A 17,397-nucleotide genomic window follows, 5' to 3' on the forward strand; every position below is an offset into this window, starting at 1 on the left:
GCTGTGAGGTGGCAGTGCTACCCACTGCACCATCTGTGCCGCCACATTTGGAAATTCTAGTATATTATTTGTGAAATGATAAATTATTCAAATCGCTATTCAAAAAGGAATTCTGTGTTTCGCTGCACTGCGTTTCAAAAGGTTGCTCTGCATTGTCTTCACACTGCTATGAATCCCCTCAGTTAACTAGCTGCCTCTGTATCGTTCAGGAGGCAAGCTGCACCCAACAACTGTGATGGACTTTATAACCAATAATTACATGAAACATGACCCACCCCCTTTCTGATGCTTTTTTAATATATAAATATCGCCCATGAAAAAACCTGGCCTGCTGTTTCTAATGAGAAGTTTATGAAGATGTAACCCACCATATTTTCTTTTTTCTTTTGATATATTAAACAAATACTATATATTTTGAACAAGTTATTTGGTTATTATTAACAGCTTATTTGCTGTTCAAATTCCCCACTATAAAGCATTTTGAGACAGCTATTGGATTTACCATGGATATCTGAATAACATTGAATAACATTCTTTATTATAAATGTTCATGTTAACAAGGATAGCTGACTTTGAACTTGCACTAACAGTTTTTTTTGTTGGTGAACAGAGCCCATGCACCATCTCATCATGTCCACAACGATATTCCCCTAGGCACAGCAAGTGGTGCCTTTATAACCAGACTGACAAAAGGCAACGATCAAGATCGCTGACCTTATTACCAATCTGACTCAACTGTGCATGCCTGTAGGTGAGGCAACCACTGTCCATGGTCCTGGAGGCCTTAGAGAATGTGCGAGACTGCAGAAGAAACTACAAAATGGCAGGCAAACAGATTGAGCCAGCCACTCCCCCTGCCTCACCCCTGTGCAGTATCTGACTGTGAACACAAGCTGACCAGACCACCTGTTTGCTAGCTATAAAGCTAGCGAATAAAGTTACTCAAATTCCTGAGGTATACTTTTGCATTCATACTTAAAATACATGTGATAAAAAAAAGACTCTGGTCCAGTCAGGTGCATCAATGTATGGTAGCTAGCTGGTTAGCCCAATTTCCATTTACTTCAGCTACATCAATTATCCAAAGCATCTGCCATTTAATGTGTCGTCAACTCCTTTGTTACTTCTGGGATACCAAGCTTTCAAGACTTTTTATCCTGAGTGTGAGACAACAAAATATATTTGCTAGCTGACTAGAGATGGTCCCATATGTCACAATTTTCCATTTATTAATATCTTATTCAGTCTATCATAAAAGGTGGAGCGACTGTCTCATCCTCTGTTTAATTATGTCTTGGAGTGTTCATGCATAAAGGCCATGTCATTCATGATGTTTTTGTGTTTCTTGGTTGCAACCTTACAGAAAATGTGTGTTGGCCCACTAACTAAAATCAGCAAAGTGGAGGTTTTGGTCAGTTTGTGTACAAAGCATGTCAGGAAAGCACAAAAGGTCAGGAATATCGTTCTTGTTTATTTTTCCCTTCCTGTATTCTTTGCAAGACAAACTACTATGACTGACATAACTAGCACCTGTTGTTTCTGCAAAGGTACTGTATGATAACATTGGTCAGCTGCCTGTGTCTGGCTTCATAGATAATGTTCTATTCATAGCCTCAGGACTGCAAGCTGAACAGGCTCATATTGCACCACATCTAATGCTTCTCAAGAATAGGTGTGTTAGCAGGAAGACACTAGACCAGTCCTCATTACGCCAAGTACATACAAAACATAGAGACTCCCTGGCCAAAATACAATGAAGACATACTGAAGAAAAGAACAGAGATCATGCAGGTAGTTGGTTGTGGAAATTCTAGTTGAATGAAACCTTGTTACTGACATTCACACTGCTGTCGTTAGGTTCCGTGGTAAGAAGACATCATTGGCTTAGCAATCCAGATGTTGCTGTAATACCAGCTGTGAGCTAGAAACCTATGACTAATCACTCCGGATCAAGACTCCTTCTTAGAATCAAAGGCCAGTTCTTTTAAGTTATTTTTAGTGTTCAGACAGGCATGAGCACTAAACCTGAGACATAACCTACCACTTCAAAAGAAATAACTTGTGAAATTGTATCGCTCTTTAAGTTTCAGCCCCATAGGCAATTACAGTGTACAAGTTCTTAAAGATCAGGGAACTGACAGTTGACTTTAATTTCTTTATTTTTTATCTTTACTGTATAATTCAACTAAATAAATCTATTACAGTATGTATGTATCATCCCAGAGTAGTAAATACTCCTATCAAAGTATTTAAAATGATATTATATTTCAAGTGCTGCATCCTCTGGTTTTCCCCCTTTATGAACATGTTTTCCCTTTAAGAAATACATGTAGCTGTTACATTGTGTCATGGGAACTGCAGTTGTTACGGAAAAACAGTTCCCATAGGGCTCAGGCCTAGCACTACCTGGAAGAAGCAGCCAGGTGATTGCCATTGACAATTTGATGCTGAAGCTTACATTACGTAGTCCGAAAACCTTGTTTAAGTGCAAGTAAAGTTGATGTCCCCATGGCTATGACCTGGTTTTTGAAAAGCTGCTTAAAGAGGGAATGGCTTGGATTTGGCATGGACATGAAACGCAAGTTTCGTTTTGACCCCTGGAGTGGAACGCTGACATTGAAGCTGCTTTACACTTGCAGTATCATTTTGTACAGCTACAAACTAATGCTGCTACAACCTGGTTATCTTCATACCTTTGTGACCGCTCCTATCGGGTAACATGACATGGCTCTATCTCAAAGGACCACAGCCTTAACATGAGAGTCCCACAGGGGATTTGTTCTCAGCTCCCTCTTGTTTTCTTTATACTCTAAATCTCTCAGCTCAGTAATATCCTCCCTTGGCCTCCCCTACCGTTGCAATGCTATCAGCACACACCTGTTTCTTTCCTTTCTGTGCCACGGAGGAACACGTTACTTCACGCATCAAAGCTCGTCTCAAAGACATCTTGAGATAAACGTTCAGTCCTCAATTTTGGGAAAACCCAGGTGCGTTACCTCCCAGCTATGCCCCCCCCCCCTTCCCCTTCAAGGATTTGTTCATCACCCTTGGTGACACAGCAGGGTCTATCCTACATCCAAGACTGCCAAGAATCTATTCGCATTAATATTGCACGTAGAAATACAGTTAAATACGAGTCACTGCATTGTACGAGGTCAGGCTGTTTTGGTCCTTGGTGATTTAAACAAACTTGATCAGTGCACATAATGTGTAAATGGCTAGCGTGCGTTGTGTTATCGCAATAAACCTAAAAAAACTCTCCAAAATTCATGCTGTCGTCGATGCGCACGTGTAGCCCCCATATAAAGACTCTCTCTCCTCCATGAACCAAGGCCCTTCGGCCTCAGCGGGAGGTTGTCTGTTTGTAGAGCTTCGGCATCGCAGCTGTTCATCACGCCGGGGTGCAACTCGGTCAGGAGCTCCGAGCGAACTTTAATGACTCGTAATTACAGACAACTGCTTATTGACGGGAAATTGTCAAGGTTTCCCCCTGGAGAACTCTCTCCCTCGCAGACCTGCCCTCAGACTCCGCGCCCCGGCCTCTACGCGCAGCTCATTCACTTCCGTGGCTAGGTGCTTGGAGCCAACACCTCCGCCGCAGCCATTCACAAGAAGAGCAGCCCCTCTGGTGGCCTAGCGGGATGTGATAATAATAATAATAATTTGTTATTTAGCTGATCCTTTTATCCTAAGCAATTTACAGTTGATTAGGCTAAGCAGTGGACAATCCCCCCTGGGCCCAACAGCTGTGCGGATGTTATTGTGGCTACATCGGGGCTTGAAAAACCAACCTTCTGGGTCCCAGTCATGTACTTAGGCGCTAGGCTACAGGCTGCCCCAGGCTGCCTCATTTGTCCTCTGATGCAGCTGCATCTTAGCGCAGTTTGTACATTGTGAGAGTGAGCTATGATAAGCAAAGTGCAGATGCTCATGTGTATGGCCACCTCCATCTTTGTCTGAGCTCTACGGTCAGCTCTTGGTCTGGTATACACTCAGTGAACACTTTATTAGGTAGGCCTGTACACCAGCTTGTTAATGCAAATATTTAATCAGCCAGCTACAGGCAAGGTGGTTTGAGTATCTCAGAAACTGCTGATCTCCAGGGATTTTCTTGCACAACAGTCTCTAGAGTTATACAGATATGGTGCGAAAAACAAAAAACATCCAGTGAGCAGCACTTCTGCAGGCAATATCGCGTCGTTAATGAGTGAGGTCAGAGGAGAAGGGTCAGACTGGTCAAAGCTGACAGGAAGGTGACAGTAATGCAAATAACCACGCATTACAACAGTGGTATGCAGAAGAGCATCTCTGAACATACAATGTGTCAAACGTCTAAGTGGATAGGCTACAGCAGCAGAATACTTGATAAGTCTAGAAAATAAGTCCCTAAAAAATAAATACCTTATAAGGTGCTCACTGAGTGTAGCTGTATTGTCTCAGGCTTGAGTGTGAACAGTGAGGACGGTTGCCCCTGCATATTCTCTGCCTGTTTCCGTCAGCTCATTTGAGCAATGTGTTATGCAACAAGTTGAGATAATCCAACTAAATCCAGCATCTGTTTAGACCTTAGGCCTTCGCCATTCTCCACACAAGATATTTCCGGTTTGTTTCTGTCTTTTCAAAGTGTGATTCATGGGCGTCACACCAGTAGAATGCACAATTTTTTCTACTACATAACCTTCTCATTTGCCAGATGGTAATTTTAGTTCAGCTGACTGACTTCTGGTCTTGAAAATATTCACTTCCTGTCAGGTTGTGAGGTTAGCCGGCTGTGTGATCATTATCCAGTAAAACTGCAGGCTTTATATTCAAGCTATTTTCTTGTAATGGCCTGACACACAGTATATTGCTAATTTTTCTGGCCCTCTCTCCCAAGTAAAGTAAATCTGATGCTTTTGTGCTCTGTTTTTGTGGCACTTGATTGTTTATCTCGAGCTCCTAAATTATTTCAGTATTTTCCATTCTCTGCAAAAAAACACCACATAAATGTAGCGGCAAATGTTTTTCTAAAAAGATAGGTATTTTATTGCTCAAAATGTGAGGATCCATGCCTACAGCAGGAAAAGACCGTGATGTTAATCTTCTGCATCTTCTGAGTGTGACTGTACGGGCAGATGTTGCAATATTGTGTTCTCGAGCAGTCCCGATGGGTTGTAATCATTTGTTGTTTTTATAATGTATATCTCTGCTGGAATGGAAGGGAGTTTATAAGCATACAAAATAAATCGTCTTCACAATATTTCTTATTTTCACTCTATTTTATACTGCACCTGCTGCAATTTCAGATTGTGTTTGTACACTGTTTTAAATGTCTCAACTTATTGATCCAGGCAACAATGTCAATGAATTATTGTATATAGAAAATTATTTTGGTAATGTGAGCCTGCTAAGAGTTATATTCTGCAGTACTACTGTCATGTTTCTCTTTGGCACTCTTTTGGACCATGAACCCCTGTACAGTAGGCAAAGGCAGGTCCTTGTTCTCTGTATGAGTTTGAGGTCTTAATATGGCAATATAGCTCCAGGCCTTAAGAGTGTCACTGGTGCAAGGCCACCGAATGAGGTAAACCATATATGGCCCAGGGGAGTATTTCATCTCACAAATTGAAAACCTGCTGTGGTCGTAAGCTGTTAACGTGATTTATCCCTTAAGCGAGACTAAATTCCTCACGTCTGCCCCTTATTCATCTACCGAGAATCTGTTTTGTCGTTGGTGCTGTTGGTGTTGTGCACCGGGCAAGTGAGTGACGTGGGGTTTACCGTCTCGCATGAGTCTTTGGTTTCCTGGTACACGAAACTAACAGATTAATTCTTGAAATTGAGGTGACGCACCATGTTGTCTTTACAAGACGACAGCCTTGCTGAAGCTGACAGGGGATGTTTTGTAAATCTGTTTTCTTACAGCATCTAAACTGTCAACAGGAAGCTGGCTATCTTTGGGAAATTAATATTTTTCTTGATAGGCTTAAGTGATGGGGAAAGATATTTAATTTAAGTGATCTAATTCCCATAAATGATATTCCACAAAGGAATGAACGAGAATGAAAGCTGTGCAGAAAGGATGGACTGCAAAGAAGTGAAAACCCGATTATTTATTACTATTTCAATTTCAGCTACAGCTAGGTTCAGGGATGTCCCATTTAGTTATTTTTGTAAATATTTTTTGCAACTGTTATTTTTTCTAAATATTCTGTATCTATATTGCTGATGAAGATGTATTTTAATTAATTTTACTAATACAACTTTATAATAATTTAAATGTGGCTTGGGCCATTTTTTAAAAATGGGTACCAGCTACATATTTGTTGATATGAGTTCATCAACAGCTCTTAAATTCTGTTATGATCTTAAAAATGTATGCAAAAACCTTCAGATTTCCATGCTCTTGAATGCAACTCTCTGAACTGTTGCACACAAGGGATTAGACATTCTGATTCCAAAGTGTATGTGACACTATGAAATCCAAGGATAAATTAATATTTAAGAATTTAAATATTGTACTGCAGTGCATTTTATGGTCTCTATTATATATATGTAATGAACATTCATTTTTGTATGAAAAATCATATTATATTCCACAGTTTTATCTGAGTGGGATGTAGCAGATTGAAACAGCCTGCCTTATAGGAAGGTCCTGGAGAAGGTCCTGGAAAATTTTATTTTGCCGTCTTTCTGCTGAGACTAGGATATAGGCTATCAGTTCCCAACTGTCAGGGCGGTCAGCTCCCGACCACAGATGAAGTAAACATATTGAGCTGTTGCTGGTCTTGGCTGCGTGGAGCTGCCATGGTTTCCGGGGCTGGAGATGGGTTTATGGGTCAACACTGCCTCTAGGACTATGTGTTAATCCCACAAATCCATGCCACTATATTCTCAGCAGATTATACTCAAGAGATCAATTGTTAAGCAATGCACCGTGTCACTGGAACTACAAAAAAATGACGAATTAACTTCAGACGAATTAGGTTTATATAGTTAGAACTCATTTTAGAGGTGGGATTTTTACTGACCCAGTAGCACAGTTTATGGCGTCCTTTCTTGCGTTCCCTCGTGTGATGGTGTGATATCTGTTCTTGAGGACTATCTGCCCCACAGTGGTCTGCAGTTGTACTGTAATGGACAGAAAAGTTTTACAAGGCCTGCTACATAACCCGCTCTGTTTTATTGAACAGCCTTCAGGCACTGCCTGTCAGTAAAACAGATGGCAAGCAGCCAACTGAAGCCGTTTTGTGTGAGCCTAATAGTTACAGTAAAATTCATTAATTTATTCTAAGGCATTTTCTTCAGGGTTTTAAGAGGGCTTTGACTCCTTTGACCTGTCTTAATAGTTGTTAATATCTTATTTTGTCCATGTTAAGATGGCCATTACTATACTCCACCTGCTATATTATCAAAAGTCAGGTAACTGCATACGCGTCTTTGATGAATTATAAACATTTCAAATTAAGAGACAACATTTATATAAAAATATATTCCCAACAGTCTTGCAGTAATTGTAGAACTATACTCAATCCATTTCCTATGGAATATAACAGCATAAAAGTAAATAAAATATATGAAAGTTGATCATTGCCTTATTTAGTATTGGAGGCGCAGTACAAAATGTGTGATACACTGTCCATCATTTTGTTGGAATGCAGGAATGGAACTTTGACCGCAACCAGACAGGGTCATCTCAATGTCTCATTTCTCACATGACCATACCAGCTGAAGGTTCTGCAGCTGTGTGCTCATGTCCTTGGCTCACAGATCAGTCATTGAAAACAAGAGGTTTGCCTTATCGATCTGCCATTCAGAAAATGTACCACTGCGTGTGTTCCAGCAGCAGAAATACAGATTTCCACTGTTAACGTCAGTCATACATTCAGCCCCTAGGGACTGAACAGCCCCCGTGTGTTATATTTAAGAAGACATATGACAGCCGTAATTGCACATACCTGCAGGGTATGCAATTATGTCTTCGATGCTATATATTCTGAGTGAATGATGGATTTAAATGTAAGTACCTATTTATGTGATGAGCAAATGCCCCCACTTTCATTATCATTATATAACCTAATGCAACTCATACATAATTTTTTGACATTTCATTCGTTTGTAGCGGCAGCTATAATTTTGCACATTATCACAGGCAATTGCTTGTAATGTAATCACTTTATATCAGAGTTCACTTTATATAGTAACTGACAGAGCAACAAGGAGGCCAGCTGAACCAGTTGCTCAAGATAAGCAGTGCAACCCCACCAGTAATGTCTAGAAATCAGGTTGGTTAAAACCAGCACAACAAATTATTAAACAATGTGCAGGAGGGCTTACAAATTATTTACAAATTACAGCTTAATTAAGTTAGCACTGGACTAGAAACTGCATTCCAAAATTGTACAAAGGTTATGTAACAAAAGCAGTGGGTTTTCTGTTTGATGCTTTGGCCGGAAGCACATTCCATCTTTGGGGAAAGTCCTCTGTCCTGCTGTCTTATCTGAGACTGGGAGAGAGATTCATGAATGTCTCATTTGCATAAGAATCAGGTTTCTCAGCAGGATGTGTGCTAAGGCCACTTGTGTTTCATACCTGGGGAATCGCATTACTTTGTCAATCAGTCTGGATGTGGTTTTTTTTTTTTACAATGCACCACACCAGACAGAATGCACAACCGGACATAATTGCTCCTGAAATAAATAGCAATGGCAGTTATGTGCGCCTGAGATTTCTTAGAATAATATTTTATCTCTGCTAAACGATTCGATTATTTTGCCATAACAGTCCTTAACAACATTACCGGCGTGTTTCATGTTGAATGCTGAATCAGAAGAGGTTTATCCTCAGATATGGGACGGGTCCTCCCTACACTTCATGTGAAAGCCATTTGCTCCCATTGGGTTCACGGGAAAGCCAAGGTTTATCCCAGCTACTTAATGACATCACAGACTGACAGCTGTTGTCCAACGGTCTTTCAGACAGGAATGAATCCCAATAATTGGACTGATGCAATTGGTTTAACACTTGAGGAATTTGGAGATAAGTTCCCCAAACCTGAAACTGAACTATGGACTCTTGAGCATGTATGTAATGTTGAGGAAAATACATTGGTACATGGTAAATACATGGAACAGTTGAATAAGCTGTGGCATTTGTATGGTATTACATTCAGAAGTCAGTTGAATTAGCAGTTACACTGCTCTATATTGCTTTCTGTCCTTGACAAATGCTTATGGCTGCCAACTAATTCAGTTTTAATGATATCAATGAATAATTTCATGAGAGCATGTCAACAAGGCAGGGCACAACCATATTTATTTAATAAAACCTCTCAAAAATGCTAATAGGATTGCAGTTTGAAACCTTTAATTGAAACCAGTAGACTGAATGAGTGGCATTCTAAAACAGATGCCCACAATACTGTATGTATCTTCAAATACGCAATTACTAAATATGTAAAAACGTTGTTTGAATTTCATGCATTTAAAAATGTTTTCAATTTAATCCCCTTCCAGATTAAGATCTCATGTCTTCATTTTGTGTTTACTTCATAAAGGATTATACAGAAATATTAGAGCCTCAAAGTTAAATGCTGTTTGATCACATGAGTATAACTGTATGTAGTTGATTCACTGTGTTATCAAACCCCTTCTCATCAGTACTGCAAATGGTCAAGCGGGTCATAAGGCTGGTCTAACTGGGTGTCAGCTGGTCAACCAGCATGGTCAAGCTGGTCATGCGCTGGTCTAGCTGGGTATGAGCTGGTCAACCAGCATGGTCAAGCTGGTCATGCGCTGGTCTAGCTGGGTATGAGCTGGTCAACCAGCATGGTCAAGCTGGTCATGAGCTGGTGTACCAGCATAGTCAGGCTGGTCATAATGTTGGTCTAGCTGGGTATGAGCTGGTCAATCAGCATTGTCAAACTGTTCATAAGGTTGGTCTAGCTGGGTATCAGCCTGTCTCAAAACATAACCTAAGCTGGTCAAACCATGTCAAGCTGGGAGCTGTGTATGACATGGAATGCCATCTTTGGCCAGAGGCCAATCTGCAGTCTCACATAATGTAAAAGTGGCCAAACAAGGGCAAAACATCACACCCTTGCAATACAAGAACAGAAATGTCGATTTGACTCAATCTTTTCAAAGCTGACAGCTCTGCTAATAACCCACACTCTGAGTTCAACATAAACCTACTGTGTTTCGAATGCCAACTTTCATGAATAACAGTTTTCATAGAAACTTATTACAGCATACAGTGACAAGGTAATAGTGCTCCACTGTGGCATTGTGGGGGGGAAAACTGTTGCTAACGAGAGACTACACATCGGGTAGACTTATACAGGCTTAACACAGTCTTACGAACACAGGGACATTGTGTAGTTATTTGTCGTTTTCTCAATACATATTGGTCCAATTCACATAAGTGTTTTAGTATCTAGTTGACATAGTTGAAGATTTAAATGAAATAAGATGATTTTACCATTCAGAAATTTGTGACAGACCAAATGTATGTCAGAGTATGTTCATACAGTGTACATAAAGAATACATCAAAATATAAAAAAGTATATAATTTTACACTGAGCATTTCAATGTTCAGTCTGAGTCTGAGATAGACAATAAGCAACCATAATCATAAACCACATTCCTCAGGAGAAAAAATAACATTGAATGGACGTTAACCTTTGTTAACTTCTGTTCGGAACACGGTGAGTTTATGTTACATGTAACTTCCTCACTTAATCAACATTGCCAATGTATCCCATAGAGAACGCAGTCCCTAGGATGTGGCTCCTCAATTCCATCGTGTTTGCCTTCAGGAAAGCTTGTAGTGTTGCTAAGCATCCACCCATGCTCTGTAATTAAAGTAAAAATACATGGTAATCTTGTTCAGTAGAGAGCATGGCATACATGCTCATGAACTGTCAATCATCGTAGCAATCAGTGCTAGAGCAGCACATCAGCACCTTAACCCTTTGCACTTTGCCCCCATAAAGGGCAATTTCCACCTATTTTGTACTAGTCCTATAAAAGTGTCAATATCTCAAAAGCAATTTACTGCACACACATAGATGAAGGCTTATATGAAAGAAGAGGCTTTTAGACAGAACAAATGTATGTCAGAGCATGTACATACAGTGTACACAAAACATACACTGAAATACAAAGAATTTGAATATCACAATTCCTAAACTGTACTTCACCTGGATATGAAACATTATACCTTTTTGGAAAGGGTAGGAAACCCCGTACAAGAAACCTACCATGTTTTACATTAGTTTGGTACTGAAATAACCTAGCAAGGCATTTACATTTGCTATATTCCCAGCAAATAGATAGTTTTCTCGAAAATGAATGGATTACAAAATAAGCTTAGAACATTTGTCAGAATACAGTCGTAGCTTCATAATGGGATATTTGATGGGGTATTTGGTTCCATACATATGTCTGTATCGAATAATTAGCAAAACAAAACTTATATTGCTACCAAACCGGAAATATGTAGGCCAGACGTGCAATAAAAATTTGCTAAGAAAAAAAAAAAAAAAGTGTTTATTCATGCAACTTCTGAATTGTATATTTTTGTTCTTATATTGTATATATGATTTTTTGGTATCAAATATTGTTAGAATATGCCTTTGATTGTCTTGAATCTGTGGCTAGGTAAGGTTTGTAAACCATGAGCATGGCAAGGGGGAGGCTTGAGTTTTATTTCCCTGTTTGGCAAATAAGAGGCTGATAAGCATCTAAACTACTGTTCTCACTAGCAGAGAGTCTTTTTAACTATCTGGCATTGACATTTATTATGTCACAGTTTATATTATAATATAAATATGTGAATTTGATGACTCAGCCACAAGGGGGAAGCATTTATAGGGTTAATATACATTTGAATTAGAAAGTCATAGTTTGTGTAATATTGTAGCACAGGGCAGGGTCACCAAGTTGTGGGGTGTTTGACTGTTGCCTGTAGAGTTGCTGGTTCGAGCCCCCGACCGGCATATAGGGACATTGACCTGCGTCTGGAGAGTTGAAGTTTGGTCCATAAATGAAAAAGGAACCCTGCCGTTGGGCCCTTGAGCAAGACCTTTAACACAAAAACTGCTCTCTCTGGCTTTGCTCCCTGGGCATCCTTGCAAAAGCGAACATGTTCTCAATGCATATCCCCTGGTTAAATTAAGTTTAAAAATAAATATATTTCAGAACAGGGCTGGTTATTTATATTGGAGGTTTAAAGTATTTTAAAAGCATTTTATTGAATGGTGCAAAATAGTCAGAAAATAGCCCGGTTTTCTTGCTAGAAGTTCTCTAAGTAAAAGTGTGTGTATACTTATGGATTGTTAGACATAGGTTTTCTGTATACGGATGCAACAGCTTCCCCACCATAACAGAAATGCTTTTGTCCAATGCAGGAGTCCAATGCTGTAACCACTTCTCAGACAAAAATGTTTTCAGTGCTTTGTCTCATCCTTTCTAAAATGTTTGGGGACACAATCAAACAACTTCATAGCAGGCTGACTATCATTAGTCTTAAGCCCCCTGTATCTGGTTTTACTAAGATGTAAGTCCTTCATTATTTTCAGGAGGTGCTTTACGGTACCCTGAAGGTTAGAGGGCAAATATGTTTTGGTGGTAATGATATTCCCTCCTGTGCTTCACCGATCCCGGCACATTGCCCTGCTGTTCCATTGTTCAGGGAGCATACTGCATTGTGCCAAGGAGCGCTACTGCCATAACGGGATAGATATCCTCTCCTCCGGTTCCAGCAGGTAGAGCAGTCTGAGACTCAATCTCTCTGACTGACTGGGAGCCCAACATTGTCTGAGCAGACAGGCTGTGTGTCCCTGATGTTGCTGCGCTTTAAAGGTGACAACCTGGCACAATGGAGCTGACAATGAGACACATGATTAAGCCTCAGTACATGAAAGCCCCTTTGTCAAATGAGCAGCACAGGTGACCAAGACAATGGGGAGCCATTGCAACTGATTCAAGAGGCAGATATTTGATCAGGAGGCTACATTTACTTCCCAATAAGGAGGGGAACTTTTTAATTACATAAGTACATAATCTGCTCACTTTTCAACTCTCTTTCAGTCATTAGACTGATAGATGAACCTTGGAGGTTAGATTGGAATTTGAAAGGTGAACCAGATAAAAATCAGTTCATTAAAACAGGTTATTGATATGACTTTTAATACTTAAAAATGTATGAACTTATACATTTAATTATTTACTTTTATTTTTGTATTCATATATGTATGACACAAACTAATTTTAGTCAAAAATGGCAGTATAATTCTAAGGTATAAGGTATTTTAAATGCCTTTTTTTGAAAACTGTAATAACACTGCTGTTGTGTTTCTACATTTCGGTAAATTCAGGTATATGGTTGTATAAAAATAAGAAAGAGAAAACAAGACGTCCTTAATAACATAGAACCATTAGAAAGATAAAGAGCAACACAATAATAGCAAGGCTACAACAGGGCTACATTTATAGTGTTCTCTTAGCTGTATGCTAACAATGCTTTGATTAAATACCGTCCTTATTTACTTGAACAAACAAATGACTTCCAGCCTAAAGCGCATATATACCTGGAAGCTTTTTAATCAAAGGCATTCATACACAATCAGCACATAAGGCCCGCTGAGACACAAAAGCAGCTGTAAACACAGAGGGCGGCTGGTTGAACGAGAACACGTAGGCCTGCCTTTCAGAGCCATGGGCATTGTGACATTGCAGACCGTCTCCAAATCACACCTGTTATTTGCATTCTATGATGTGGGCTCCACGTTAAAGGGTTTCTTCTTTCTCGTATCGGCAAGATGCAGACTGTTTGACGCTGAACCATGGGGAAAGATCAACGTGATTCGGGCGTAGAAGATGGAGATACTTTCAGTCATGTGGACTGCTTCATGTTGAGAAATCTTCACTTTTACGTATCACTGAAGTAAAAACATTGGTCCTAATTTTGGCTAGTGTGTGGTGAGCGTTCTGGCGCAAAATGGCCACCGTGCATCATCCAGGTGGGTGCTACACATTGGTGGTGGTCGAGGCGAGTTTCCCCCTCATCACAATGTGTTGAGGTTATGCGATAATGAATTATGAAACATAGTGGCTATGCAATAACGAAAATTATGAATGAAACTAGTTGTCATGGCTGGTGCGAAGATAAATAGGTAATGAAAATTGATTTGCTCAGAACAAACAGCCCCTAGTGTTATCACTCGTCGGTGGGGGCGACATGGCTCAGGCAGTAAGAGCAGTTCGATCCCCTGCCCGGGCTGTGTCGAAGTGTCCCTGAGCAAGACACCTAACCCCCATTCGCTCCTGATGAGCTGGTCGGTGCCTTGCATGGCAGCCAATCGCCGTTGGTGTGTGAGTGTGTGTATGAATGGGTGAATGAGAAGCATCAATTGTACAGCGCTTTGGATAAAGGCGTTATATAAATGCCAACCATTTACCATTTACCATTTGATAATCTGACTCTCCTCCTCTCCTGTAGGTGCTGAACCTCTTCCTGGCCCTGCTGCTGAGCTCCTTCAGCGCGGACAACCTCTCGGCTCCGGACGACGACGGCGAGATGAACAACCTGCAGATCGCCTTCGCGCGCATCCAGCGGGGCATCATCTGGCTGCGGCGGGCCATCTGCGACTTCTTCAATGGAAACTTCAAGAGGAGGCGGCAGAAAGCCAAGGAGGCCAAGGCCATGCTCAAGTTGAAACGCATGAGCAACCACGTGGAGGGGAACGGCACCGTGGGGGTCATCGGCCGCCACGGTGAGAAGCTCATCGTCACCGACGGCGACAGCTACATGACCAACCCCAACCTGACCATCAGCGTGCCCATCGCCCCCGGGGAGTCTGACATCGAGTTTCCCGAGGAAGAGGAAGAGCAGAGCGAGTGTTCGGAGGAAGAGGAGACCAAGCCGGTGAGCCACACTCCCTTTTCTTTTTTAAAGCTTTTTTTTTTGTTTGGCTGATTTTTTCGACAGCTTGAAAAAGCACAGACTTGTTTCACCAGTTACTTTGATAACAGATGGTTTTGAGCCAGAAGGCCATAGCGCAGCTTTGGTAGTTCAGTTGGAGGGGGCTATGGAGGGAGTGATTTTTTTAGAGCAGGGCTCTTACTGAAGTTATCATGTCACTCGGTTTTTTAACGTACTTTGAATTTCACTCACTTTTAAAACAGCTTGTTTGAGTTCCAAAATGTTTGTGGGCACTAACAATGTGCTATTAATAATGTATTTATCTTGAACAAAATAATGTCTTCTCTACAGGCTTTGCATTGAAATGCGTTACTTCATGTCATGGAGATGGAATAGGTGACGCTGTATTGGTGCCAAGTGAATATGTCACAAGCATGTCTGTTGAGGTTGGGCTCTGGTGACTGTAGAGCCCAATTAATTGTTTTAGTTGTGTTTATTTTCTTCCCACTGCACTTGATAGGCTCACGTTTGTAATTGCGATAGATGTCAATTCATTCAGTAAAGCCAGTAAAGCTTGGAAGTCTGTGGTATATTACACAGGTAGAAAAATAGGTTGTACAATCATTTCTGATGTGACGTTGTTTGAACTGAACACAGTGGGTTCTTTTAGTGTCTAATAGCGAGTCTACTTTGGTGAGAGAAATCTCTTGCAGAGCTTTGCCTTTCTGGTTAATGTTGTGTGGTCTTCTGGGAGCGGGTTTGTTGCCCCTGATTACGAGGTTTAATGCTTTGTGCTAGCACTTTGATTATTTGATTATTTGAGACTTGTCATGCTTTCCACCCTGTGGGGCACCAGGCTTTGCTCAAATACACATATAATTGTTTTGGATTCAAATACTTTTCTGTGCTCGATTGATCTTGCCTGGTGCAATTGAGCCATCCAAAAGGACCAGAAGGCAGGTGTTGCACTTTTTGAGCATATTGCATAGGTTCCAGTACATCAGACAAGCTCAGTAAGGCATAGGACAGTATTTGAATCCAAATCAATTCTGTACTTGATCCAGGTCTGTGGAGCACTGCTGTTCATCTTGTTGACAGTGAGAAGGTGAAATTTAGAGGGAGATTACAATTAGAGGGTCAGAGAGATTATTGTGGGAATTACTCCGGGGTTAAGTAAAGGGAGAGAGAGCTTTATCAGTCTATGAACTGTTAATCTGAGCTGGTGACTGAGGGATTAGTTAGGCAAAAGTGAGTTGAATTAAAATCAGTACACAGTTGAAGGATAATAGCGGGGGTTTAGAATATCTTATTCATGAGATGTTTTATCAGCTGTTTGAAAAAGTAAACACGTCGGTTTATTTATTTGAGAGTGGTAGGTCTTGTGCTAACAGAAGACAATGGTGTTTCAACATCGTCAAAGCAATTCAGGTGTTGTGAAAAGTTGAATAGGCGCTCCATACAAATTTTTCTGCTTTCCTAGGTTGTAATAATTACATCCATGCATAACAATTTCCTAGCCTAAAATGTGGCCTAAGAAATGAACAATTTCCATAAATTGTGTACAGAGCTTAATAAGCCATTTGTAAGCATAGAGTCATAAGTGATTGCATTGAAACCCATAAGAAATAGGCACTAATAAATACATAATAATGTTCTTACTGGCTATATAAATAAACGGATGCATCCAGTATGAATGACCCAAATGAATGGGTGTGTGCTGGGAATTGGTGTCTCATGCATCAATCCATTTGGAATTCTTTGGTTTCCTTAATGTTTTTTTTTTTTTTGTAGTTAACTAGTTATATTGATTTTAGATATTTATGTATTATGGACATTCTCTCCTGCCCAACTGTTTAATTCGTGCATAAAGGTGATGATTTTATTGGAACCATAATATAGCTATCTCATCATAGACTATAAGATTGTTTACTCATTCTCAGGTTTTTATATGGAAAGTCAGTAGATCCTGGAAAAATGTCCTTGGCTTTTTTCTTTACAATTTGATGTCATTGGATAGAGATTCTCTGTATTTACCTACATGTAGTTGATTACACTGACTAGTGAAAGAGATCAATGTCAGAAGGATTTGAAAGGATCATGCCAGTATTAGAAAGCTCAGGCTATAGAAGTGAACATAGTTTCCTCACATGATGGCTTTTAGAAGGTCATAATACAGATATGAATGTATTCCACAATGATAAACCTGTGGATAATGTATCTTTTTGTTTCTTTTACATGATTTATATTTTGAGGTACCACAGTTTGTAAAATAGTTCTGGCCGGCATACACACATAATTTAAATAATTTTACCAATAATTCTTTAAGCATAATTATTATATACAATGATTATAATGTATTTATTATGATTATTTTTATTTATTTATTTATGTTTTCTTCTCAGTGCTATTGTTCTTTAAATTGTAATTAAAACTGCTGTGGTTTTATTCCCTCATACAGTATGTTTGTGCGTTGATCTGAATAGGTATAGAGA

The 17,397-nt window shown here is 40.0% G+C and overlaps 1 protein-coding gene across 1 annotated transcript in view; it reads left to right on the top strand.

Annotated features, from left to right (window-relative positions):
- Positions 1-17,397, top strand: part of scn5lab (sodium channel, voltage gated, type V-like, alpha b) — a 110,332-nt gene that overhangs the window by 62,291 nt on the left and 30,644 nt on the right. The window contains exon 16 of the mRNA XM_061238718.1: positions 14,483-14,908. Within this exon, the coding sequence (XP_061094702.1) occupies positions 14,483-14,908 (426 nt within the window). The remainder of the gene's footprint in view (positions 1-14,482; positions 14,909-17,397) is intronic.

This window comes from Conger conger, chromosome 4, assembly GCF_963514075.1.
Source record: "Conger conger chromosome 4, fConCon1.1, whole genome shotgun sequence".
NCBI classification, from domain to species: Eukaryota; Metazoa; Chordata; class Actinopteri; order Anguilliformes; family Congridae; genus Conger; species Conger conger.